The 27,018-nt window shown below is 40.6% G+C and overlaps 1 protein-coding gene across 4 annotated transcripts in view; it reads right to left on the minus strand.

Moving 5' to 3' along the window:
- KIF5C (kinesin family member 5C) overlaps positions 1-27,018 on the minus strand; it is an 81,155-nt gene that overhangs the window by 31,514 nt on the left and 22,623 nt on the right. For 3 of the 4 annotated variants that reach the window (XM_075711597.1, XM_075711599.1, XM_075711598.1), the window contains exons 2-10: positions 22,083-22,173; positions 14,650-14,723; positions 10,101-10,205; positions 7,349-7,397; positions 6,453-6,508; positions 5,438-5,525; positions 3,190-3,314; positions 1,348-1,452; positions 835-983 (exon numbers count right to left, since the gene is read on the minus strand). In XM_075711597.1, the coding sequence (XP_075567712.1) occupies positions 835-983; positions 1,348-1,452; positions 3,190-3,314; positions 5,438-5,525; positions 6,453-6,508; positions 7,349-7,397; positions 10,101-10,205; positions 14,650-14,723; positions 22,083-22,173 (842 nt within the window). The remainder of the gene's footprint in view (positions 1-834; positions 984-1,347; positions 1,453-3,189; positions 3,315-5,437; positions 5,526-6,452; positions 6,509-7,348; positions 7,398-10,100; positions 10,206-14,649; positions 14,724-22,082; positions 22,174-27,018) is intronic. The other variant, XM_075711600.1, reaches the window with a different exon arrangement.

Genomic DNA, 27,018 nt, shown 5'->3' on the forward strand with positions numbered 1-27,018 from the left:
ATAAATGATATTTCAAACACTCATAACTTGCTAGTATTTTTTCTTTCTGCTATGACACAAATAAACATACGCAAAACAAAGTGAGACATTTTCCAAACTATCAGAGTTCTCCTCAACTGCAACAAAAGCAGTAATTGTGTAATGAGCCCAACTTATGTTTGCAAATTTTCCAAATGTATTGCATATGACTATTGGCAACGAACACATATGGAAAAGAAATTTTCTCTCTGAACACTTCCACATTTATTTTATCCTTGCTTGTTTCTGAGGACTTGTTCCTAAATTGTTAAGATCCTTTAATCATATAAAAATGTCTGTGAGCTATCATGGTAATCTATCGAAGCTGTCAATATTACACTGGGTCCACATTCTTCATTTTTCTTAAGGGTTAAAAAATATTTTTTGCAACCCTAACAATAATCCCTGAGATGCCACTCAAGGAGAAGACACATCTTAAAAGCATCAAGAGCAGTATCAGATAAAGCAAAACCGAACATTTTCCACTGAGTTAGCCAACAGAAAACTGCCCAATCCCATTATCTTCCCTATAAAATTTCAAAGAACTACTACAACGCTTTATACTTTCTGCATGAAAAATTACCAGAGCTTCTAAGTAGTGCAGCTGCTGGCCAACATTAACGTTTTTTCTGGTACCAGAGGGAATAAAGAGACAGTTTTCTCAAGTTCTCCAGTACTATTTCTGAACAACTCCAGAAACCATAAGCTCCCTATTATAAAATGCCTACTCATCTCGCTCCCCTCGGCACGGCTGGCTCGGAACACGTGGAAGAGCCCGAGTGAGTGTCGCCCAGCCCAGTGCCGAGTAGGACTCACCGCTGTCCAAACATCAGGGTTGACTTTGTTTCTGCTTCATTGAACACAGAAGGAGAACAGCATATCACGATGGTGGTTCTGCAGTTCCCACCCAGGGAATCCTGAAGTATTCGGGTCATTTTGCTGTCTCGGTATGGAACATGGGTTTTCTAATCAAAATACAAGTAAGGGACAAGAACAATTTTTTTAAATAATGATATCATTTATTATGAGATGGGATTATTTATCACGAGAGGACATGAGTTGACAATGACGGGTTTAATGGATTTGAAGCACAGAATCCTAAAGAGTAATTGTTTTGATTGTGCTAAGACTGGATAACCACTCAACTGAAATCACCCAGAATTAGTTTCTTATCTTCAGTAGAATAGCAAAAGTGTCCCTGGTCTGTGGTTGGAAAGCTAATATTTTCTTCTTTCTGAATTGAAATGTTAGCTTATTTTTTTATGTGCATGGCAAAGAAACAGATAAATGAAAAGCCATTCTTCAACAACACAAAACAGGATTACTTACAGTTCCTTCTGCCAAGGCAGATATCACATTGCCTAAAGCGGACAAAGACTTATTGATATTTTTAGCTTCATCAAGAACAGCGCCCTCCGCTCCAGTTTTGCTGACCTACCAAAGAGAGCAGGCAACAGTCAGGCTCAGCTATCAGCAAGCGTCTGTACAAACACAGCTACAATGCAGACAGCGCAACAGTTAAAGATGCTCTTGGAAGAAAAACAAAGCAAGCTTATCCTCAGCATGAAGGAGAATTTTATACGCACTTTTCTGTTAGTGGAAGCCTGTAATGCTTCTGCCTTTCTTCCAGTGTAAGGGCAAGCTCGCTCTTTGTTAAGGGAAAAGCTGGTAAGTCCATGCTCTCCTGAGGACACTTGGGGACCACTTCCAAGCCCAGACTGTCCACCCAGATAGGGACCACCACAGGTATGTTCTCAGGGCATGCTCAGTGACACAGCACATGCCACCAAAGGAGTATCTTGGCCTTGTATTGCGTTTGCACGGACCAAGAATATCAGGGCAGAAAAGGCATAATCTCCCTCATGCAAGGCTTGCTGGCCCACAGACTGGATCCCAAAGTGGCCCAGCCAAGAAGCTGGGTGGCCTGGGACCAGCACTCCTTTACACAGCAACACAGCTTTATAGTCTGCTCTTTTTTCCTCTCTCTCTTTTTTTTTTTTTTTTTTTTTTTGGGGGGGTGTGGGCAAAGAAATGCAGGATAAAGCTATATATTTTTCTCTACACTGAAACTACAGTATCCATACTTTCTTCTAAAAATGCATGCCACATGACATAAAAGGAAACATAATTTTATCTCTTAAGACGACAATCTATCAAGGAAAGCCCTACTTCAGGTTTTCTGTACAATGTCCATATAAACATAGCAAACTGTAGTTTTTGTGAAGTGAATTGTAGTTTTCAGAGGAGAGTAGAGCCTGACTAGGCACTCATTTTCTGAACCCCACTAAGATTTTTCAATCGAAATTAACACTATTAATTACTCTGACGGATGGCTTCCGCATTGTAATGATGGATTATCAACTAGTGTGTCCCAATGAGCATTCTGAAAGCTGCCTACCAAACAAAATCTTGCATTTTACTTCTTGTTTTCAGAAAGAAATAGAAATCTATGCCCACAATGAGAGACATTGCTTTATCACAAGTAATTATTTAATTATTTTGACATGCACAGTAGTTACCAAGGATCCAGCTTGAATAAAGGATCCATAGCGTTGCAAAATGACGGGGTTTTAAATTCATTTATTTCATTTACAGTGAAGCCATTTTGAACACCACAGAAAGTGTTAGAATTAGAACTGAGGAACAACTTTTTTCCCACTGCAGTACTGTTCTAGACCATTACTCTTTTGATAAACAGATACAAGTTCTTTTCTGGTCAGTATTTTTCTATATTGGAAAGCAGAAATAGTCACTACAATCAAGATGGTCATTCAGGGAGCTTCAAATAGATTTCACCTGTATAACTGCATTAACTGCTGTTATTTCTTTGATCTAATATGTGAAATAATTACAGAAAACCTAGAAATAGGATGTGTCTGAATATAAGCAAATTAAAATAGCAGTCTAATACAACAAATTACATAAAAATTGTATTACTTTATTCAAATACCCATAACTAAATGTGAAGCTCCATAAAAGTAAACTGGTTCAATTCACTGCATTATAAATGCATTAAAAAAAAAAATTGCCATACTAATGATAACATGAGATAAGACTTCTGCAAAACTTCTGTAACTATAAGTAGCTTAGTTTGCACTGACACACATTCACATGATCGGTTCAGTGATCCCGTTAGGATAATTCAGCATCTTAGAAAAAAGGGAAGATCACCTTCTCGCTTCCAGCCAAGTCTACCAGGTAAAGCTTTCCACTGAGTTTCTTCTCAGTTTCCACATTCTCTTGTTTAATATTAATGAGGAAGATACTGTGGCTCCTAGAGCTGTGTTCATTCATATCTGCAATCACATTCGAAAGGTTTTGTTTAAATGACTTTAAAACCTGTCAAGAAATTGTATTTCATCAGAGCTAGCCTATGGCTAGCAAATTCAAAAGTACGAGTCCCTTCACAGGAGAAGCCCAGACCACTGTGCTCTGACAGCAGTGTCTACGCCAAGAGCTGCAAATAAAGCTCATGGACTACAGAATGAGCTCCTACTTTCTCCCAACGTGACCAAATTAACCAGATTCATGATAAATGACGGCCTTGGGAAAAAAGCTTTTTTTTTTCTTTTTTTCTTTTTTTGAAAGTGGTTTTTTTTTTTTTTCCCCGGAGCAATAAACTTTGACCAGAAATAGTAAAAAATAACAAACAAATCATAGCATAAGAATAATAAAGTAACATTGCACAGATACAGTAAGAAATAAAGGTTCTGTCCTTTTCTGCTTCTTCACAAGTATAGACAGCTCACACAAAAACCAGCTGTGATATAACAGACACTATTTCGACATAAAACTACAATGAGGATGTTTGTTCAGCATCCTGGACAGAGCAATAATTTTGAGCTGAGCAAGAGAATTTACAGAGAAGTAACAACTGCAATAAAAAGAAGCTGGGCAGGTCTCAGTGCAATTGTGTGAGCAGATGTCCCAACATTTTAGCAAAAGTCTTCATCAAAAACACACTATTTAAATTAAAATTTCAGAGTGATTTTTATTGCTTATGTGATTAAAAAATCCTCCTTCCCCCAGGTAGTTACAGTTTCAGCTTCCACTTTCTCTAAGTTTGATTGTAACCATGTCATGCTTGAAGTTTCATAAAGTAGCAAAAAGAAAACATTAAGAACCAGTAAACCACTTCCTCATCTGTCTTCTCTCTTTTCTCTGTTACTTTAAAATCCACTACCACCTTTCCCCATTCCCATTCAAAGCAATGTTTATATTCATCTGAACTCCCTTTTTCTTCTTCATCTCCAAACTCAGTTTTTTTCAATAACATTTCCAAATTTGCTCCTCACCACTTCAGTCTAGGTAAAACTCATTCTCTGTCAACTTTTGTCAGAACTTTTCTGTGTGCACCAAATGCAACAGGCCGTATCATAGCGAAAGGTATATCTGGGTATTTTTTGTTGAAGAGAATAGCAGAAACAACAGGAGGAAACGTTACTCAGAAAAAAGAGAATGCATTTCTATTAGAATGATGAGAAAGGCATGGGACAGCTAAAGCAATACAGTATTTACCAAAGCAAGAAGGTAGAGACATGGAAGAGAAAGAAGTTACCCATCATAAAAAATAGAAAATAAAATAAAATTACAACAACAAAAAACCCCAAACAAACCCAACCCCCACACACACCCCCAAAAAACCCACCCCACCACTAAGACCTGAGTTACAAGCTGAAGTTCTGCCAAGCTCGCTGCTTGGAGCAAAGACATCTTACAGTATAAACTGGGGAAAAGGGCAGAGATACCTGCCCTTCTTATCACTGTAATGCTAGGAGGCTGCATGCAACATGGAATCACAGAATCCTAGAATCATTTAGGTTGGAAAAGACCTTTAAGATCATCCAGTCCAACCATTGACCTAACACTAATGTCAACAAATTTGGCACAGGCTGAAGCTATCATTATGGTTTTTAGTTCAGGAGGATTTGTTTGCTTTGCCATCACTGGAACTCATTCCAAGGCACTGCTTCACTGGGATAACTTGCAAGAGAGAAACAGGCAGAGTCTAAGAATTGCTCTGCAGTCTTTGCCTGCCATTTGACCAGTGAATTGCTCCGAGTTCTTGACTTGTAGCACAAAGAAGAATGTACGTGCATAATTTCAGTTATACATAATTTCAAAATATCTATACCACGTGTAACAATACATATTTTGACTTTTTATATAACAATACTGTATGCTGCCATATATTAAATTCAGGACTTCTCAAAGCTGAAAGTCAATCAATGTTTCTGTATGCAGTGAAGCGGTAAAAAAAGTACAGCTCTATTAATTTTAGAGTGTTATAATCTGTGCATCATTACATCATTCACACAAGTAACTCAAAGTACTTTGTGAACATGAAGAATCAATACCCCAGTAGGAAGCTACAACCACCCACAGTTTGTAGGCAGAAAAGCTTCCACAGAATACTTACTCGTAACAGCTACATGACGGTTAGCTTTCCCTTCATCAATGACATCCAAAACTTCTTCAGGACTAGATACAAATCTTTCTGTACAACCCTAGAAATATGCGAATTGAAAATAGAAAAGTTTAGGAAGTGTCCTAGTACTCCAAGTGCCATCAGGAAGAATATTTAGCACTGATGAAGAAAATATTTAGAAGAACCATCAACATCCAAGATGATCATTAAGCGAGGCAATGGACCAAAACATGCCTTTTTATGACTTTCAAGAGGGGTCCACAGGATAACCTGAGAGATGATTTTCTTTCACAATATTAAAGACTCGGTCAAATACAAACATGCAGCAGAAGAGAGGTTCTACACTTAGAACACATGGAATGATACAGGATATATTCCTGTTACTAATTTGGGCTAGATTACATACCCAATTTAGTTTTTCTCTCTCAAACCAGAAGACAAGATGCATAGTCCTTGTTCTCTGCCTTAATGCAATATTGCTGAAGGAATTATTTTATCAGGTTGGTTTTTTTTTTGCCCTCCCCAGGATAAGAATAAACAGAACTACATTATACATATATTATTAAGGCTCACGCATGTTCATAACAAGTATATTACATTTTAGTGAGGGCCCAGGAAGTCATAATCCAAATTCTTAACCCAACAAATCTGTTCTAAAATATTGCCAGATTACAGCATCTATGCAACAAAATATGAAAGAACAAAATTCTTCAAGGTGTTCTCTTTCACGTCTGACACAAAATGGGAATATGCATACTTAAAATTGAACACCATACTAACAAAAAATAATAAATGTTTAAAGTCAGGAAAATAAAGCAAACATGATTCAAGCCTGTTAATATTTCAGGAAACTGTTTAAATTCAGGGACCAATACTACTTGAACATTCAAGACTCTGTACGTGAGTTGAATCATCTCAGCAAATGCACTGGGATACAAATGGAAATGTGTAAATAAATGCATATGTGAGAAAGAATGAAAAGATGAGCATCAACTTTTCCTTGTACCTTAACATATGGGACTCTGTTTTTATCTTCATGTACAGCGAGGTTTGTCTTTGACACTAGGAAAAAACACGGAGATCATTAGGAATATTCCACAGGTAATAATGTCTCAACTACAGGCATGAGAGACAAATACTGTGAACGTACTGTGTTTGTAAATGAGGACTGTATCGCTTCCCACTGCTTATTAGCTACCCATATTTCTGTTACGTAAAACTTGTTTCTTGTTCTGTCAATCTCGTACCTGTTTCCTTAAAGTTAACTTTCTGGCACAAGCGCTTTTGCTTATTGCTTAGATTAATAAAATAAGCACAGACCAAGTTGGATTTTGCCAAAGCAGCAAAAATTTCAAAAGAAACAGAACTCCTCACTGGAATTCAAAAAAGCTCAAATACATGTTCCTAGGTTTGTGTTACCATTAGCATACATTTCCCCATCTTCAGACTGATGCAACACACACATTTCACGCTTTCACCAACATACAGCATGCATACACAGAGACACAAACTGTAAGAGACAGGTAACTCCCAACAAACTCTACCTAGCAGAAGCAAAGCAAGGAATAAGTTGAACCAATGTATTTTAAATTTAACAAAAACACCTCAACAGAACACAGTTTTACTTTAAGAATATACATTGCCAGCGAGGCTCAGACATGCCTTAAAGTCTCTAAAATTCTCTGTACTCACTGCTTTATAATCAAGCTATGTAGCACTGCAGAGGTAGGCGCATGAGAGTCAGAGATCAGAAGACTTAAACTGCAAAATTCCCTTTCACAAACCCCGTCATACAGCTTAAATTCAAATGACTCTCAAAGAAACTGTTTCCCCTTCAGCGTTGATTCAAAGCACTATACCAAGCCCAACACCACTTAGTCACATAAGAAACGCAGAACTTACCATCAAGTAGGTCCCTTATTTTGTCCAAATATATCTCAAAGTAGGAAACCTAATTAAGTAATCATAAATATTACAGATTTAAACTTTGGCAGTTTAAAAATCTCTGTACCTATATTTCCGTATCTGTCAAAATAAAAAGCACCAAACTAAAAATAAAATCTACCTCCCACATAGTTTGAATCACATCTTTTATGTGAAAAGTATTTATCTTTTGATTGATTTCCATATCATTGATTTTTCTCCATTTATCCATGATTCATCAGGAAAGTATACAATAAACCTTCGGACAAATCTTCTCTTCAACATTTTTTTTCTTTGACACAGAAATATTGAACAGAATCAAATCAATTCAGCTAGTACCATATCAGCACAGCTGCATCACGAGGAGAGTAAATTTTGACAACTGTAAGAGGCACACTGATATTCACCAGCACAAAAGCACACAGCGTGTTCAGTGGTTTAACAGACAAGTTACACAAGCTTAAGCAATATAAATTAAACTTTTAAATGAAGCATATGTGAAAGTTCTGTCCTGAATCAAGTCCCAAAGAGGAAACTGAAAACGGGCTTTTCTGTAACAGAGAGAGAGACAATTGTCCTCCAAAAAATCCCCAAAAGATTAAGGAGAGGGAGAATGAATGAATGCCACTCTAAATAAAAGGGTATTCGACTCACAGAAGCACACAGAAACATGTTAGGGGGCCGATGCCTAACCGTACCCGAAACAAGCTTTGTCCAGGGATTATTTAGCTAGAACACTTGATGGCTAAATTCTAGGTTATCAGTAAACTCTAGCTATCTAGTAAAGTATCATTTTCTCTCATGTGAAAAATAAATTACATCTATTTTTTTTATACTGACGAGTTGATCTTCCTATGTGACAACTGCTATTAAATACAGATGTGTTTTGCTTTTGTGCAGTGACTTCACCCGTGTCCCATCTAAAGCCATCCTCTCGACCAGCTCATTTCAGCAGCCCGGTTCACCCCGAATTAACTCACGTGCTTTGTATTATCCTATTAACCCACTGCTGAGGACCAACCCACACAGGAGATACCAAGTTCCCCTCCCTGTTCTAAACGGGTCTCTATTAAAGAGGGAGAGAAAAAAAACCCTATATTAATTTTCAATGTTGGCTCAGTTATTAAAAGAGTGTGACAGTTTGGTTAAATTCTTGCTCCCAATGACAGAACATGCATTTCTCTCAATGACAGCTCCTTGTATAATCACTCATTCATTGCTATTTAGGCAGCTTTTCTGTTAAGTTATTAATAAACGTTAACTATGATAGGAAATCACTGAAACAATTCAGTGCTGGCAGAAGATGATTTATCAAGTGATAATCCTCTGCCGGGACAGGAATTTACTACATATTGTACAAGGGGGTCCCCATCTGTTGGTATCCAAGTGCTATCATGTAGAATAGCAACAGCCACACGAGAGCTTTACAGATGATGAAAAGAAATCAATGTCACTCCCACGGAAGCCATTTCAATGAAAATTCAGAGGCGCCTCTTCTTAAGCAGCTCAATATTTTACAACTAAAACATTATTCAAATATGTATATTTAAATATTTAGATGGTTTATTTGCACTTTGTATGTCTGCTGCTTCTGTCTGTACTTCATGAGCTCACTCACAGAGGCACTGCTAAGAAGGCTCTCGGTACAAAATGACCTAGTCCTTCCAGCAGATCGGTAACTGGTTCAGAGGTGCTCTGATTACTGGGGGGAAAAAAAAAAAAATATATATATATATACCGCCAGAAATGCTTCAAGGGCTTTAATACAAGCAGCACTAAGAAGTCATTCATCTCCAGCTTTTAGGCACAAGAGGGACAGAGGAGGAGAGCTCCATTCTCAGAGAGCATCACCTCGTCACAGCAGGAGAGGGGACAGTGTTTTCACACTCTACCCATGCTCACTACGTCCCTCTGCTGAAGCTGTCCAGGTATATTTTGTGCGGTTTGGGGGAGGGATCACACAGAGGAGCACCCATTTTTCCTGCAATCCATAGGGTAATTTTACTGATGTCCACTTAGAAGAAAGCTGTACCCTGACCCAACTCTGCCAGATGGACCGATGCCCCCATGGCTGAGCACTCCCCAGGAGATGGGATGAACAGCAGGAATTAAAGGTCACTCCAATAATTTGAGATCGTATGTTTGGTATCACAATAAGGACAGGGAAAATGTATCAGCTGTTCAAATCAAGACTTAGTCCACCATCTTAGGGAACCCATATGTAAGATTTTGAGATTAAAAATTACTTCTAAACATCCTTCCGTAAATTGCTCAAAGCCATCTTTCCTCCGTTTCAAACCCACATATCATGGAGGACTGTTTATGTCATTGAGCTAGGAACAACATGGCAGTATTCCCTCAAAGGTCATGCAGACCAATAGTATTTATGGTCATCACTAGTGGGGCTGAGGTACAGCCTTCGGAGAAGCTGCAGTGAAATAAGTGTTTTCTTACCATGTTGGCTGGTCTATCACCTGTGGTGAGAGACAAAGCAAGCAACGGACTAGCAAATCTGAGCTGAGAACACACTCCAAAAAACTTCACATCAAAGGCCAGTTACTGTATTGAATTATTTCTAGTAAATACCCTCAGTAACCTAATGGTTTTCTGAGTTATAGAAGGGAGAAAGGAAAAACTCTGCAGCACAATGTTATAGTGTGAATGCAGATTTCCCATCCAGCTCAACTTTCTTCCATCCGACTCATTACATAAAACGTCATTCCGCATTTACCTTTATATGAAACTCCAGGTTTTCATCCATGGAATAGATGTGATCAAAGATGTCATGTGCAATTCTTGGAATGATTCCCATGAGCTGAGGGTCATGCAGCTTCCCCTGCGGACACAAAAGCAAACGGTAACTCGGAAAGCCTTGCTCAGGCACAAGAGAGGAGAAAGCCTTGGTCCAAGCACACCTTCCTCCAGTGGGCCCCTACGAACGGGTCTGCTGCTCTGGGGGGATTTGCTCGATATAAGCGCACAGAAAAGGTGGCAGAACGACCCGACATGTTAGCGCTCTTCACCTGACCGAGCACCTATTCGTTTTGGCAGCTCCTGCCGTTTGCCAAGCGTGCTTTCCTGCCGCTATTTACACTGTCACTCTCCCACCAAAGATAGAGGAATAAACACAAACAAATGTACAAATTACAGCCTGGTTCTCCCAGTTAAATCAGATATTTGGAAACATGTCAGAAACAAGAAGTATTAAAGTATTTTGTTTCTCTTTCCCCACTATGCTAGAAAGCTAAAGGGAAATCTGGGTTGCGGGGATTTGGGGATTAGAGTAATATATTCTGATTTGAGCTTGCTGGGCCTACTGCCAGCGAACTGTGCCTTACAAACACTACTGTTCTCCATGCTAATTTGCACAACTACCTTCCTCCATTCTTTCAAGAACTGAATATTAACTAAAAACAACAATTTCCCTGGCTGTATGGCTCCTTTTAGTTGCATTGCTCTTTTTGGAAAAGCCAGACACATACAGGAAAGCTAACGCCACTTGAAAACTGAATAGAAATATAAACTCAAAATAAAACCCTCTTCTACACTGTATTGTTATTTCCAAATGTTTTATGAAACTGCTTAAATATGCAATAACAAGTCAGTAGTCGTAAGACTCCATCAGAACACAGCATCTAGAAACTCTACAATACCTTTTGAATATATCTTTCTCCAAGTATTACCATCCATATCAGCACAACAAAGCATCTTACTCCAAATAGTGGTAGGGAATTTTTTTTTTTTTTTTAATATAGTGGGCAACCATACAGTTCCAAATCATGGCAAGTCGGATTTGATCTGTAAGTGCTAAAAATTATTAAAGAGCAAAATTTTTTTAGCAAAATAGGAAGAAAATCATACACATGTACATGTGTTCCTCAGTATTACGCATGCTTGTGAATGACTAATGGGTCACATTGACCTGTTTTCCAAGTTTCTCAGCCTTTATTAGTATACTCAAATATAGTCTTTTTAGACATCGCTGCTTTTATGCTAAAGCTGGTGAAATGACAGTCAACTTCCAAGCATCAGCCTAGGATGAAGGAAATTGAACATGAAGAACTAACACAATCTCTATCTCAAAGCTTGTATTTAAAGCAGTTACTAGGTTTCTGCCCTTGAATTACGCATCTTGGGGAAAAAAAGGAGGGGGGTGGAATAGAGATAAATCAGTTACATTGCTGATTGTCTTCCCTATAAAGCAGCACCCAGCTGTATCTAAACCGTGAATATTTTATTTATGTTATACAAATAATATTATCTTCCGCAGTGGAAGCAGTTAAACACTATACCACATCCAACATCCTATTAAGCTTCTCAAAAACTAAAAAGTTCATGTCATATGACACACCATTTTATTTCAGACCATGAGAATGAAAAAGAGGGTGATTAAATAAACTAAATCCCTGATGAAGGGGAAAAGTTATATGCACAAACACTTTAACCAAACACCAACTCTTCATTTTACCTTGCTAATACGGCACTCGGTTCCACCACACAGCGCTGTTATTGAGCAGAGACCGCAACACAATTTTCACACTATCCATCCCTTCTCCCTGAAGAAGTCCTCAAAAAGCTCACTGAAACCAACTGACTACCTTGTATTACTGCACAGAGAGAGTTTTCCCAAAAAGCAGAAAGGAGTTTTTCCTAAACTAGAATAAACAGAGATTTGCTGGTATTTCTTCAGCGCGCACAAATGCAACCAAAGGTATGTCTACCCTATATAGCACTGCAAGATGCACGATTCCTAAGGCAAAAGCAGCTACAGAACGAGAAATGCTAGAGCTGTTTAGTGCCCCCTTTTCTATTGTAGCTTTGATCGAGCTGGGTTGTTAGCTCAGCCAACGTTTGAATTCAGAGTTTTATTGCAGAGACTTCTGTCTGCACAGAGGTGCATCAGCTTTGGGATCACGGCACTAGGTAAACCCTTCCTCTAATAATTGCTTGGGCTCTGGGTAAGTGACAACTTATAAAAGTATTTAAACATCCTCCTAGCCTCAACAAGCCCTGTAATAATTCTGCTTTCCCTTACATAGCTTTCTCTAACTCAGAAGAGAAAACAATCTGTAAAACATGATTAAGTGTGCATGTAACTCAATCACTGCATCTACAACTTCTTGGGCTTGGGCTTTCTCGCCATTTAAGTCAGTAGAAACTTCAGTGAAGCAAGATCACATTCACTGCTTTGCAAATAAAGAGTTAAGATCTTTTAAAATGCTGTAACACCAGCACTCTGGGATGTATTGAAAAAAATATTTTTACTTTATTATCAATGGATTGTTATTAAAACAGGAGATGATTGAAGCAGGTCCCACTATAATTTATGAAGACCATAAACTGGAAGGGAAGAGAAAGGTAAAGGTAGGCTATTCACTGGAAAGCTGGAATCAAAAAAAAAACCCCAAAAAACCTGCTCTCATGGATTTAGCTGTAACTTCAGAAAGAGTTTGGAGAAATGTACTGCTGCTGCCGTGCTGACACTGCAGTTAGTAACGTCCCCCAAAGCACCAGGATGGAGAGTTCTTTGCTCATTAAAGCCTCTCATTTTAATAAAAGCATTAATTTCCACATTTAAACATAGCAGGCAGGCAGTAGCTAGTGAAGTGTAACATTTGAGACAGTGCTGGTTTATTTCAGGATGTTGACATAACAACTACAATCTATAGGGACCCACTATTGAAAATGTTATTACAAGGTCAAAGCCCATCAATATAATCTTATGGGCAAAAATACATCTTTTTTTAAGAAGGTTTTGGTTATATCCTGCTATACAGGTTGGCAAATGCTTTATCTAGCACGGGAGAAAGACCTACGTATGTCAGAAAGCCTATCCGGGCTATACTATACTACTGTGTCCTGTTTAAGCTTAACACTAACACTATGAAGCATTTCACATTTCACAGAAAATCCTCCATAACAGCTTTACCAAGAGGATTTACTATTTCTTCAACTTCAGACTTTTTTTTTTTTCCACAACATACTTTAGCAACTTTACAAGAGGATGTTAGGTTAAAAGGGGGATTAAAACTGAATATAGATTTGATTCCACTTTAAAATGACAGCTTTTTCTTTATTAAAGAAGTAAAACAGCCATTTTTCTACAGTCATTTTCTTTATCACAGCTTGTAATTCTGAATATAAATTGGCTTTAAGAGATCTTTCCCTATGCCATGTGGAAGCACCAGCTCAAGCCCTGCAGACATTTTGATTTAATTACATTCAGAGCTGGTGGATTACTCAGCCCTTGTGCCATCTGTGAGGGCTGAGTTAGTGATTTCCCCCATCCTCGCAAGGACAGACTTAATTAGACGTGAGGCATCAGTTACTGCATCCTCCAGGAAAGGAGGAACTGTGGCAATCGAACAGCAATTTCACCAGGGCCTGCTGGCTCGGGAGAATATTGCTTTCCTTCTCCTTTAACCTTCAGGTCAGGTAGGTCACCTGCGTTAATCGTGTAGCAAAACCATCTGATGCTCTTAAAGGAACGCTCATTTTTTCCTTTCATTTAGCAAAACTTTGCTGTAGACCTCCTGTTTAAAGTTCACAGCCGAACTGAAATGCCCCAAGACATATACACCCAGCTCGTACAGTGTTGTGATGGAACAATCCTATGCGAGGATTAAATGCCTGAATGATCCTACTTTTTTAGCAAGAGACTAAAATACCTAAATGTCTTCTAACTGAACAGTTAAAAAAAAAAAAACCCACAGGAAAAAAATGACACCGTCACACTTCATGTAGCAGAAATAGGAACAGACTCAGGACTCCAGCCACTGGAATTTGCTATAATTTGGTATTCTTCTCCTCCAAAGCAACAATTCTCAAATTCATCCATCTGTGCTGCAGCATGCGAGTGGTATTCCCAGAAGGGGAGTGCAAATGAGAAAACAAATAACCGTGGCATGAATTTTCATAATCCTGCATGCAAGGGAACTCTACAGACCCTTATTACTGTTTTCATTTCTGGATTAACAAATCTCACTCAAATCCCTTAAAATATATACATACCTAAACAGGTACGACAAATATGGAGAAACTATACTTGATATTTTTCACTCGCCATTTGTTAGTTTAGCTAGGTATCTGTAGACATCTCTTGAAAAAAACTCCACACTGAAAGAAATACTACAGCTTAAAAGGCAGTGGAAGCTAAACATACCCAGATCTCTTTTCATATGTCACTCACAGCTGAGTGCTCCAGATAGCTGGCTTGCTCAGGTAATTGGTACATATAATTCTACTGCTGCTACCAAACTGATTTAATTTTGCCACTGTACCTCCATAGTATGCGTTTTTCCTGATGATGTCTGTCCATAAGCAAAGATCGTGCCATTGTAGCCTTCCAGAACATCTGCAAGAAGAAGAAAAACAATTAAAACTCACATTGGCATCTTAAAGCTGGATTATTAGCATTTCAAAAGTCTTCTACAACATTGAAGCTCAATTCAAAAATAGTTTGTGCAATAAAGAATGGGAAAAATATGACATAACTAGCTACCTTTAGGCCAGAAAAAATTGGTAATAAAATCTAAATTAGAGAATCGCAGAATTATTGACATCTCTCTCACTTTCCTGGGAAAAAAAGTATCTCTGGACACTAGATATTATCCAATATACCTGTGTAACATGGGAAAGAGAAAACTTTATTGCCTGCGTTTTAAACCACCACGCACCATAGAGAAAATTAAACAAACTCATACTGTATATTGCTACTACTACAACACCCTCAACAGTTCAGGGCCTCATTAATTGCCAAGCAGAAGAGCCAAGCAAGAAAGAAGTCAGATGAACAGGAATTTGCTTTATTGAAAATACACTTCTCTCAAGGCAGAATGAATAATTTTGTATCACATTAAGATATAAAAATATCCATTTTTAACTTTGCAGTGGTTAATGTCTATAGTAGCTTTCAGAAATTGGGGAGGGTTGTAAACCAGCTGGGTCTTATGCACAGTGCCACGTCTTTGCCGTTGAAAGGATTACTGGGTTGGACTTGCTCCAGGCAAGTGAGTTTAAAGTCTTAAGTAGGGCCACCCATTTCTGCATGTAAAAAAGAGTAATGCTTATTATAGTCGCTAATGAAGAATGAAGGAAGCCTTCAATCTAAAAACCAGTGGTGATAGCCCCGTGCTGCTCCCATCAGCGTCCTCTGAAGGACCCCCCGAGCCCCCGAGGGCAGCGAGAAGGGTGCCGGCTGGGGACGCCCACCCTCCGCTGGCCACCGTGCCCCATGCCTCTTGCCGGGGGCCAGCAGCATCGTACTCGGTACCGCAGCTCTGCCACGGGCCCCCGGAGCAGAAACACTGTACAGAGAGAGAGCAGCAAAGCCGTGGGGGGAGCCAAGGGCGAAAAAGAAAAGCAAAAGGAAAGCTCGACCCTGGCAGCCTGCGGAGGGGACTGGGAGCAGCCACCGAAGCCCAGCTGCCACCCGGCAGGGCAGAAAGCTGCCTGTCCACGGCCACCTCCCAGCGCAGCTCCTGCTTTCAGAGCTGGCCTTCGCTGCTTCCGAAATATTTGTTATATTTCCCACCATCCGTATCTATACAAATAGAGGCTACCAGGAGAAAAAAAAATCGTGTCTATATATAATGTACATATATTTATAGTAAATACAAATATATAATAAATATATAAATATACACATGTCTATTATATATTATTGCATATAACATAATATTATTATATATACATAAACACACACACACACACAATCTCCTTATTTGTATCTCCATATGTATATATGTAGATGGTCCATCTAGGAAGGAGAATTAAGTAAGGCATGTTAGAAAAATATAAAAAGAATAAAGAAGAAACAAGTTGTGAAAAAAATTGAGATAAAAACCACAGAAAGATGATTTTAAAGAAAAGAAATTGATAAAGGAAAGGCAAAGAGAACCTCTTCCGAGACAACCACAACACAGACCCACATTTCCTATACAGCAATACTGAATAAGGATGAAATTGGAATGAAGCCATTTAAAAATATATATTATAATTAAACACAGAGTGTAACTGTTTAAGTTGTGGCAGAACTATTTTGGGGAGCTGAAGAGGACAGACATGCCAGAGGTTGTATAGACCTAAACAGAATATTGCTGGGTACATTTTTCAAATCTCGAAATCGAGAAGAATGACAAAGTTAGAGACTATAATTACTGTCATTCTGGTATTAACATTTTGTATGAATTTAGCATCCTCATCTGTTTATAAAAATAGAGACACTGCTTATCCTTGCTTTAAGGAAAGAAAGTTTCAAATAAGGAATTATAAATAATAATTGCATAGATTAAAAACCAGATGTCCAGCCATAGATGCAGTGCTATCCTGAGTTCATGCCTCAACCCATAATTTCACCAACAGGCTTCAGTATTTGGGCCAAATTTCATGCTATTGGTATTTCAAAACGTTCACTCACCATTCTTTTCTGAAGGGAACATCTCACTGATTTTCAGTTCAACACAGCACGAACTTGAGCGGAAGGGAAGGGCTACAACAAGGGCAGCTTGCACGCAGGAGAAAACAGCGGGCAAGCCTCGCTGCTGGCCATCCGGCTGCGCCACGTTCAAAGCCCATTCACGTGAACCTTCACGGGTGCAATTTTAATAGCATTTTTTCCAATAAAACCCCAATATATACTAAGCAATGCCTTTGGAAGACACTGAAGTACTAACAAAAGAAAATTAGCTGCTTAGCAATTGCCTGAAGGTTGTTGATGATTAAAACTTTAGAACGGATTCTGCTAGGAGCTCCACTCCACTTGCACCGATGGGTTTAACTTGGGCGAACCAGCAGCAACACGGATGTAGAGACCGAGGTGCAGCCAGGGATCTGCAGCATAAGAGCAGCTCACAGGAGATAGGAGTTCTGTCTTGTTTTTTAACACAAAAATATTATTTCCTTTTAAAAAGTTAATCAGATTAATACCAAATTTCAAAATAGCCTATAGGAAAGGCAATGTTTAATGCAACTGTATTTGAAATATTTTAAATAAAAAGCTTACTTGACACTTTTCTTATTAAACACACATACATCTAAGCACAACTGGGAGGCAGTCATATTTTAACTTTTGAGACTAGATCCAGTTGTAAGTACTCCATATCTACTGCGTATAGAAGGTTCATCTTTGTTAGCCGGCAAGGAAAGAAAATATTTAGGTCTGGAGTTTTTTATTCCAAACTAAAATCTAGCTAGAAGTTGGAAGAGGAAGAAGGTTTGTTTTTCTCTTTAGATGAAAGCCAATTTGTGTTTGGAAGGTGCACAAAAAAACAGAGTTTCAAAGATGTTTAGGCATCAAAAAATATAAATAGTTGTCCTAGGAGGAAGTCAGAAATCCTTGAGCAAACATGTGCAACTCCTTTTTGTTTCTAAAATATCACCTAGCATCCAAATACCTTAAAAGGTATTTAAAAATTCCAGCCCAGGACAGTTAAGCACAATCTACAAGTTCACTACTATTTCCAATTTTTGCCAAGCTCGGTTAACATTTTAAAAAAAATACATTGAATTAAAAAAAAAAAAAAAAAAAAGCTTATTATCTCCAGGTGAATGCAAGGTACAATGTCAGCTATACTCGTACACAGCCTAGAGGGAAAATAATCCAGTTAATCAACTGTTATATAAGAAAATTGCTCAGAATTTGCATCAATGTATACTAAGATACCTCGCTGCTTGACGAAGCGTAAAGAAGTAATTTACCTTCCCAATTAGCAAAAAAATGCCTTATTCTATATAGAAAATAGTCCTTTGCATCACCTGCAATTAAAAAAGTCGAGGTTATTTTTGTGGGAAGGCTTTCCACCTTAAGATGGTTAATATACCATCTGTCAACTGCCTAGAGAGAGAGAAGACACTTGCTGATAGAAACAGCCTGCACAAAACTTAAGAGCAAGGGAGAGGGGGGAAAAACCAGCTGAACAAAGTGACCGAACAAAGATCAGTTGGGATTTTTACATTATGTAAAAATGACAAACAAAATAAGACCGAGTGCTTTTCTTAATTCCTGGTCCAACTCTCTCTTCAGTGATTTTCAGCTTGATTTACCCTCCCCACCAAAGGCAGCTACTCGACTCAGCCACTCAACTGCTGCCAGGTGGCCTTCTTCCTGACGAGGATGGACAGGACAAGTAGCAACGGGCTAAAAGTGCAGCCCCTGTGTCGGGGCTACTCGCTCGAGTTAGGGACCCAGAAAGCCTTGCCAGCAGCACCACAGCGCCCAGCAGGGCTCTGCAATGGAGCGACAAGGGTGGCTGTGGACTGCAGACCTTTCAGATGGGCCACTGACACGTACCGAGTCACAGAATCCTAGAATGGTTTAGGTTGGAAAAGACCTTTAAGATCATCCAGTCCAACCATTAACCTAACACTGCTAAGTCCACCACTAAACCAATTAAGGGTAGAGTAGTAATTTCATGTTTCCTGGCTTGGTGGCTGGATTATTTATAATGAAAGTAAAAACTAGGAATCGTTAAGATTGGAAAGGCCCTCTAAGATCATCAGTCCAACCATCAACCCAACACACCCATGCCCACTAAACCATGTCTCCAAGTGCCACATCTACCCATTTTTTGAACCCCTCCAGGGATGGGGACTCCCCCACCTCTCTGGGCAGCCTGTTCCAATGCTTGACTACCCTTTCCATGAAGAAATTTTTCCTAATATCCAATCTAAACCTCTCCTGGCGCAGTTTGAGCCCATTTCCTCTCATCCTATCGCTAACTACTTGGGAGAAGAGACCAACACCCCCCTCACTACAACCTCCTTTCAGGGAGTTGTAGAGAGCGATAAGGTCTCCCCTCAGCCTCCTCTTCTCCAGGCTGAACAACCCCAAAATGGGAGTCTCCCAAGTACGGGAGTCTTAGCAGCAAGAAGGAAGACCAAATGGCTTTACGGAAGTCCTTTCAGCCTCATATCTATGACCAGATTTTTAGCTCTATACTTACCTTTTCTGTCTCTAAACTTTCTAGTTCTGTGACTCAGCATTTGAGGCCCGTATGTGTAACCAGAATAGAAAGTCAATAAGCTACCCAGGGAGAACAACCCCACCACCCAAAAAATCATTAAAGCAATTTTCTCCTCCTCACAGGACACACAAATGTGCAGATGTTCACATGTGCATTAACGTGCTCACAGCTCCAGTGCTCACCAATAGCTTGGGCCATTATATATTCTCCCCTCAATGTAATTGTAGGAAGGATGCAAAATCCAGATACAGACATCCATCTGTGTAGATTGAGAAGATAAAGCTGTTTTCTGGCAATAGAGAGCAATGGGAAACAAAGCAAAAGTGGTGGCAATCACACACTATTGTTCCCTTTCGGATTTAGTGATATTTCTTAGTTTGGTTAAAAAAATGCAAACACAAGTTCCCAAACTGTGGTCATATGCACCAGCGATGATTCCTGCCACACTTCCACTACTGGTGCTTCTGCCCTCGGGAGTACCTTGAACCAGCACCATCCCAGCGCCCACCCCGATGCAAATCGCTGTAACACACAGATTGCTTCTCCTCCTCTAAAAACCTCCTTGTTTCTCATGTTTCTCACATACGGAATGTGAAATACTTTGACTCGGTCATTGAGCTGTTTACTTAAACCTAATCCCATTTCTTCTTTAGTGCAAAAAACCACATTTAGCTCATTTTATTGTCAACATAGTTATTATAACTGCTGTTTTAGATGTTAGGCCAGCTGCCATTTTCTGTAATAGCATTAATCACAACGAAACCATCAGCCATGTCATGGGAGTATAATGAAGTCTGATAACAAATGGTAACCTTGAAAAGCTATCTAAAGAAGTCTCAAAGATTTAAATAGTGCTCCAAGTTGTAACGCACTCAGCTCATATTTCCATGTAGTAAATTACATCGCTCCAGTTTATCAGGAACAGCCCAGTCTGTTTCACATTCGGCACTTTATTAGGCTTTAAACTGGAAATTAAACGTATGGAAATGTAAACCCAGAACACTGTGCTCTCCCTCCCTCCCTGAGTCTCACACTCTCCTTCTCTCCCCCCTCCTTTCCCATTGCTCTCCTTCTCACTTTCTCTTTCCCTCCCTCTCTCTTTTTTCCCCATTTCTGTTTCTCTTTTCCTTTCTTGCACCCCCTCTCCCCCCCGCCCAACCTTGCCTTTCAAGGTATCTAGAAGGTCCACATTAACACACATGCAAAAGAATGTTTGAACTCTGTTTTCAAATAGGACTTTGGAAAGTATTTGCCTTTCTATTTGGTTAATGAAGAAGACTTAGTCACTGATTTAGGTCTTCCAAATTGCTCTCAAACAGGATTTTATTTCTCTCATCATTTTCAGAGGAAACCAACCTCCACAGGGGATATAAATAGCCTCCGCAAGTCTACAAACAGCGATGTGCTGCTTCTGTTAGTGCACGCTGTAGTACTGAAACAGTTCCCCAAGCTTCCAAAAGTTGAGTGGTGTGTCAGCAACCCAAAATAATGATTTCTAAGCTCTACAGCTCCAGTCCCACCAGTTTTTATTAAAGGCTTAACCATCTGAAGTCAGAATTGCTGTAATTAGGCTCCCCTCTGAGAAGGGGCAACTGAAGTCTTATGACTCATTTCCTCTCTCCAACATCAAATAATTTAGCTTCTGGTCCTCACCCCCGACCATCTAGACTACACGCGCGTTGGTTTGCTCGAGGCTGTCCAAGTGAGCCAACCAATTTCCTCCAGAACAGAACCCAGGGTTTGCAGCAGGGCTGCCCACCCCAGGGACCTCTCCCCAGCCGCAGACACACAAGCTCGCAGCAGATCCAGCTCCATGCCTGAAACGCTACCGAGTCCTTCAACACTGCTTCGGTAGCTCCTGCACCTCTGAGCAAGCCCAAACCTCTCATGCCACATAAATCCCACAGCCTTCAACACGCAGCCTTGCGTTGATATGCAAGCACAACTCTGACCAGCTCTGACACCATTCCCACTGTCTGCAAGAACTGAGGACCAAATCTTGGGGGGCACAGGGACACCACACAAGGCCAGAGAACAACTAGACCAGGTACTACTTGTAACCCCTGAGATGTTGCGGGAGTTTTAATTCCATCATGGATGGATTATCCAGCATCAGGACCAAGTGGGAGGTCTGAGGGTGATTTGGGAGGTGGGGGAAATATGGCAGGCAATTAAAATGTACCCAAAAAGTTTGATTATGAAGTTAAAAACTTGAAATTGCAACAGCTTATGAAGGTTTTGTTTTAAACAAATAGGGTGCTATCCGATAGGCACTTGCGTTCTCATTTCATTTTTAAATGCGAGCTATCTGCATGCAAAGCAGCTACAAAACCAGTGCCCTTTACGTTTTCCTTTAACGGTCCATCCTTCCATTCAAAGACACAGCTATTCCATGCTCATCCCGTACTGAACAGTCTCATGCTGCATGAAGAACACGCTTTTTCTTGCTTATCAGCTATCACAAAAAGCAAGTATTTGTGTGGAATAAGTCATACACAAGGAGAAAGTAAGGAACAACTACTGCAATTCCTTCAGCTATTTGTCTTTTTTTTTTTGGTTGGTTGGTTTGGGTTTTGGTTTGGTTTTTTATACACAGACAAGTCCTTAAGAAAGGAAATGCCTGGAACTACTCATTACTAAACTCCCATACAGACAGCTAAACATTTATTATCCTGTCTTTAAGTAGCTTGAGGCACAGGGAGACACCTTTTGCCCTCCCCCCAAGCAGGAATAAACAAGACAACACCTACCTTTAACAATCTGCTTGGCACAGGCATTATAAACTTGTTCCTGGGTTGTATTAGGAGGTAACACTCTATCAAAGACATACGGCTTCCCTTGCTGCAAACAAAAGAGAAACTCTGTAAGATAAAGAACATTTAAAACCGTTTATAGATCCAGTTTAAGAGGCAACCTGAAACGCAGCATTTACGACAAAGGAAGCCATTCAGCGCCAATGGAGACGACAATATTTTGTTGACTAAACAGATGTGACATCTTGTGTGCTCCAAAACCAGCTTTTCTATAGCTGGCAAATAAAACACGGCATATGTTTTCTGTGTGTTCACATTTGGGTCAGCAGCTCCAGTTGCAGGAAACAATAAGCTGAAATATCAGCAATTGAAAGTTGATTATTTTCTCCCTCTCCTAGGACTTAAGGGGGAACAGCCATACAAATATTTGCAAAAGATTTGCTGTTCATTACTGCAAACTACTGAAAGCTGTGGTGTGAGAAACGGCAACCAGAGCAGAGAGAACAAGACGTTTGCAGGTCCGGAGAGGTGCCTTCCACTGAGGCTGGGGTGGCCCAGCACAGTCCAAGCACACGTTCCTTCAGCAGAAATACTCTGGTTTCATTTCTATGCTAAACATGCAAATGCACAGGGTAGCCCCAAAAGAGGCAGCCCAGTCAGACTCTTTTGTTGCCCTAAGCTTATATTTTATCCAGAAATAGTCATGATTTTTATCCTTAACACCAACAAATAACAAGATGCCCTGTGGAAAGAGCTCCAAATGACATTTTGAATGGGACTGGGGCCATTTCCAGGTTGTGAACCACCATGACAGACACCGAGCTGCCCTAGTTCCCAGGTGACTCCTTGACTGACACGTATTCATATGTTTATACACGGTGTAGCACCACCCGCACAAACACTTCCAGAAAATTTTGATTCCTCTTTGTAGCGAGTATAATTGGTTACAAGAGAAACATAGTAGCAATCCTAAAAACAGGTTTGCATGACACTTAAAAGGCAAATCAATTTTTAAGACAGCAGCTCAGCTCCTTACAACTCAAAACCAAGACAGACGTTTGCATTTAAAGTACAATTCCTTTATTTAAAGTTACACTAAGTGGAAGTGTAACATCTTTCTTATCGTCCATCAAAGCCTGTAATATTTCCCTTTGCAGATGTGACACCTGCTCTGAGAGCAGCATAACAAGGGCTTCAAAGCTAACTGCGAGGTGGCTGGATACCCAATGTAGGAGCCTTGTTCTGTTGAGTCAACGTGCCATTTCTGCCATTTGCAGCCAGATGTTCAAATGCTGTGCTCAATTAGACATTTTTGTCACACTTTGATTTTATTTCAAGCAGATCATAAGCTTACACTTGCCTGCTCCTTAAACTCGGGTACTTAACAGCCACAGGGGAAAATAAGACAGGGAGATGTTTGCCTGCAATGTGCATTCTTCACGTTTCATCCCAGAATTTCAGATCTCAAGGATAAGGCGGCAATTTATAAATCCTTTAGTAAATAACTCATGGTCTTGTGCTGGCACGGGGTGAACACTGAACCATCCAAGCACCCCACTTGGTAAGACGCAAGCCCAAAGAGGCGACCCAGACCGACATCACCAACGCAGCCCCAGCGCCGGGAGAGCTGTGGGACTGCTGGGAGCACCCAGTTGGCCCCCACCCCAAACTCTGCCTCTCCACAGCTTTCCACAGACAGTGCACATTGTGTGGCTCTCAGCTAGACAAAGCTCTGCGTTCCTAGGATGAGAAGGGATGCCCAGCCCTGCTATAACTATTCTGGAACGATTTCTCAAATGGACTTTTTACCTACTTACTCCCATTTTGCTTATTCCAAGCACTAGATAATAAACCCTAATGCAAGAGGCCAAAAAACACACGGACACACCACCTCAGCTGCCCGCTTATCCCATTTATTTCCTTCATGCCCGAGTTGAGGCTTATTAGCTAAGCAATGTGAGAGAGTAGCAGAGGGCGATGCCAGCACATCATCCTACCATGGCAAACACAGCACTCCAGGCAAACACTGCTCTGGTGCAATCAATCCCGCTCTTCTACTGAGCTCTCAACAACTATAATGTCAGAGAGCCCCCAGAAACAATCCCGTTGTAATTGTGCTGCACGCAGCTGAAAGAGGCACTGGCTGCAACCGCTATTTAGCTGCCAAACCGAAAAGCTACAAATGTAAAGCAGCAATTCACAAACGTGCTACATAGGTCAAATTTCTTCCTCGGGATTTTTGTTCTGGGAAGCTAAAAGACTGGAACACCCATCACTGATATCTGAAGAAAATAAATGAATGTGAAGGACCACAAAGCATCTGTCACCAACTGCACAAAATGAGAGCGCTCCATTATCCAAGCAGCACTTACGGGTTTTTGGGGAGGTTTTTTGTGCTTCATCTCCACATTGATCTTAGACAAAGACAAGTCAAGGCTCATGTTCCTTTCCACAAAGGAGAGTATGATGAGTGGGCACAGACCCTCTGTCTATCCTGTTTGAGAGTTTATACTACTTTTGCTCTACTACCGCTTCTCCTCTGCCCTAAATCCTCTCAATCCAGGATTTATTTTTTACGCTGAGGGTGGTGAGGCACTGGCCCAGGTTGCCCAGAGAGGCAGTGGAGGCCCCATCCCTGGCACCATCCCAGGCCAGGCTGGACGGGGCTCTGAGCACCCTGCTCTGGTTAAAGCTGTCCCTGGCACTGCAGGGGCTGGGCTGGGTGGGCTCTGAAGGGCCCTGCCCACCCAAACCATTCCATGATTCTATGAATCCCCCTCAACCCTCTTCTCCCCACCGACACCAGCTGCACTCCCTGCTCCTTAGGCTCCTCATCCTCCCCCCTCTTTCTTTGTTCAGAAGTTCCTGCTTGGGTCTCTGATGTTGCAGAAAGGCTGGGCACCTCCCGTGTCACCCACTCACCCTATTCAGCTTTCTGACCCTTCTGTCCCACCAGCTCTCCTTGGAGTCCTCCTCACCGCCATCTCCACCCAGCTCCAGCTTCCCAGTGGCAGGCTGTGACTCCACCACCTCTCCCACTGGGTCATCCCTTGCTTTTTCCACATCCCAGCTGAGCAGCCCACAGCCCTACTCCGCACATGTCCTGCAAGAGCTCACCCTCAGCTTATAGGGACTGGAGGAGACCACAGAAACGTAGAATCGTTTAGGGACTGGAGGAGACCACAGAAACGTAGAATCGTTTAGGTTGGAAAAGACCTTTAAGATCATCCAGTCCAACCATTAACCTACACTACCAAGTCCACACTAAACCAATCAAGGGTAGAGTAGTAATTTCATGTTTCCTGGCTTGGTGGCTGGATTAGTTTTTAATGAAAGGAAAAACTGGGAATCATTAAGGTTGGAAAGGACCTCTAAGATCATCAGTCCAATCATCAACCCAACACCACCATGCCCACTACACCATGTCCCAAAGTGCCACATCTGCCTGTTTTTTTAACACTTCCAGGGATGGGGACTCCACTGCCTCTCTGGGCAGCCTGTTCCAATGCTTGACCACCCTTTCCGTGAAGAAATTTTTCCTAATATCCAATCTAAACCTCCCCAGACGCAGCTTGAGGCCACTTCCTCTCGTCCTATCGCACTGCCTTAGACAGGAAGAAGAGGCCCAGCCTGAAGGAAAGCTGTGGCAATTCAGCTGCGAAGATACCGTTAAATAGACGATTTTTCTCTGGAGCAAACTATGGTTTGGGGTTTCTTTTGTTTTGGTTTTGTTTTGGAGGGTGTTATTCAATTTTTGACAGACTTTCCTCAAAGGTAAAAAAAGCCATATCCGTCCTACAAAGGCAACACGCCAGCAGATCCAAAGGTTTTGCTGCGAAACAGAGGGAGGGTGAGCAAGCATGAACATCACCTTATTTTTAGCACGTTCCCAAGCAGTACTTTTTCCCCTATAGTCATCTTCAGAAATAACACAACTGTTTTTTTTTTTTCCCCCAGATGTAACTCAGCTTGAATTAAATAACAAAATCAGGAACATTTCAGCCTTATTAGAGCTTATTCAAAAAAGTAATAAGCAGCTAGAAATAGTGTTATTTCCTGAGTTGATGCTAAGTTTTATCTGTGCACCTCCTCCATACATTATTTTTCAAACTTTCTCATTATATGCAGTGTATTATCTCTCATACATAAATCACGTTTTCCTTCCTATGCGATTACTTCCTACAGTCCCCCTGACAATCTGTTCCATTAACTTATGCACTGCTGCATAATGGCTAGGGTAAGTGCTCCGATCCACCCACACAATTCCTGCTGAAGTTGTATTGACAGCAAGATAGATTCTGTTCTGGCCCTTCGATAGCATGAAGAATGCTATTCATATGTATTGCCAGTTATTATTTCATCAGCTTAATGTTTAAAGTTTCCTACTGAGTTTACAAGGCTTGGCATTTAAAAAAAAAAAAAAAACCAAAAAAAAAACGAAAGAGGATTTCACAAGCACAAAAAGGATCTTAACCATAAACGCATGTGCTATCAAAACCATCGTTTTACAAGCAACGTCACAGAGCAGTAATATCACTAGAAGCTAATGCATTTTCAATTAAAGACAACCAAATATATTTCCTGTTTAAAAAACGAAAACGAAACAAAAAAACCCCCCCTCAACTCTCCTAAATTCCATATAGACAGGAAATGAGAAGCCTCAGTGCTTAGAGCTGCATGCTAAGAATTAGGAGCCTTAATGCAATTTCATGATTAATTCCCTGTGATCTTCAGACAGACGTTCAGGGTCGACTTCAGCAGTGCATCTGCAGGTTAGGATGCTAAGCAAGAAGACGCCTGACTTCCAGGCATCTGAGTTCGGAGGCAGAATCCACAGTCCACGGTCCATCCCCAAAGTGCCTTATAAAAACCACGGGCAAGGTGAGACGGCTTAGAACAGAAATTCCAACAGCCAGCATGTAGTTCAGATATA

The sequence above is a fragment of the Pelecanus crispus genome, chromosome 5, assembly GCF_030463565.1.
Source record: "Pelecanus crispus isolate bPelCri1 chromosome 5, bPelCri1.pri, whole genome shotgun sequence".
NCBI classification, from domain to species: Eukaryota; Metazoa; Chordata; class Aves; order Pelecaniformes; family Pelecanidae; genus Pelecanus; species Pelecanus crispus.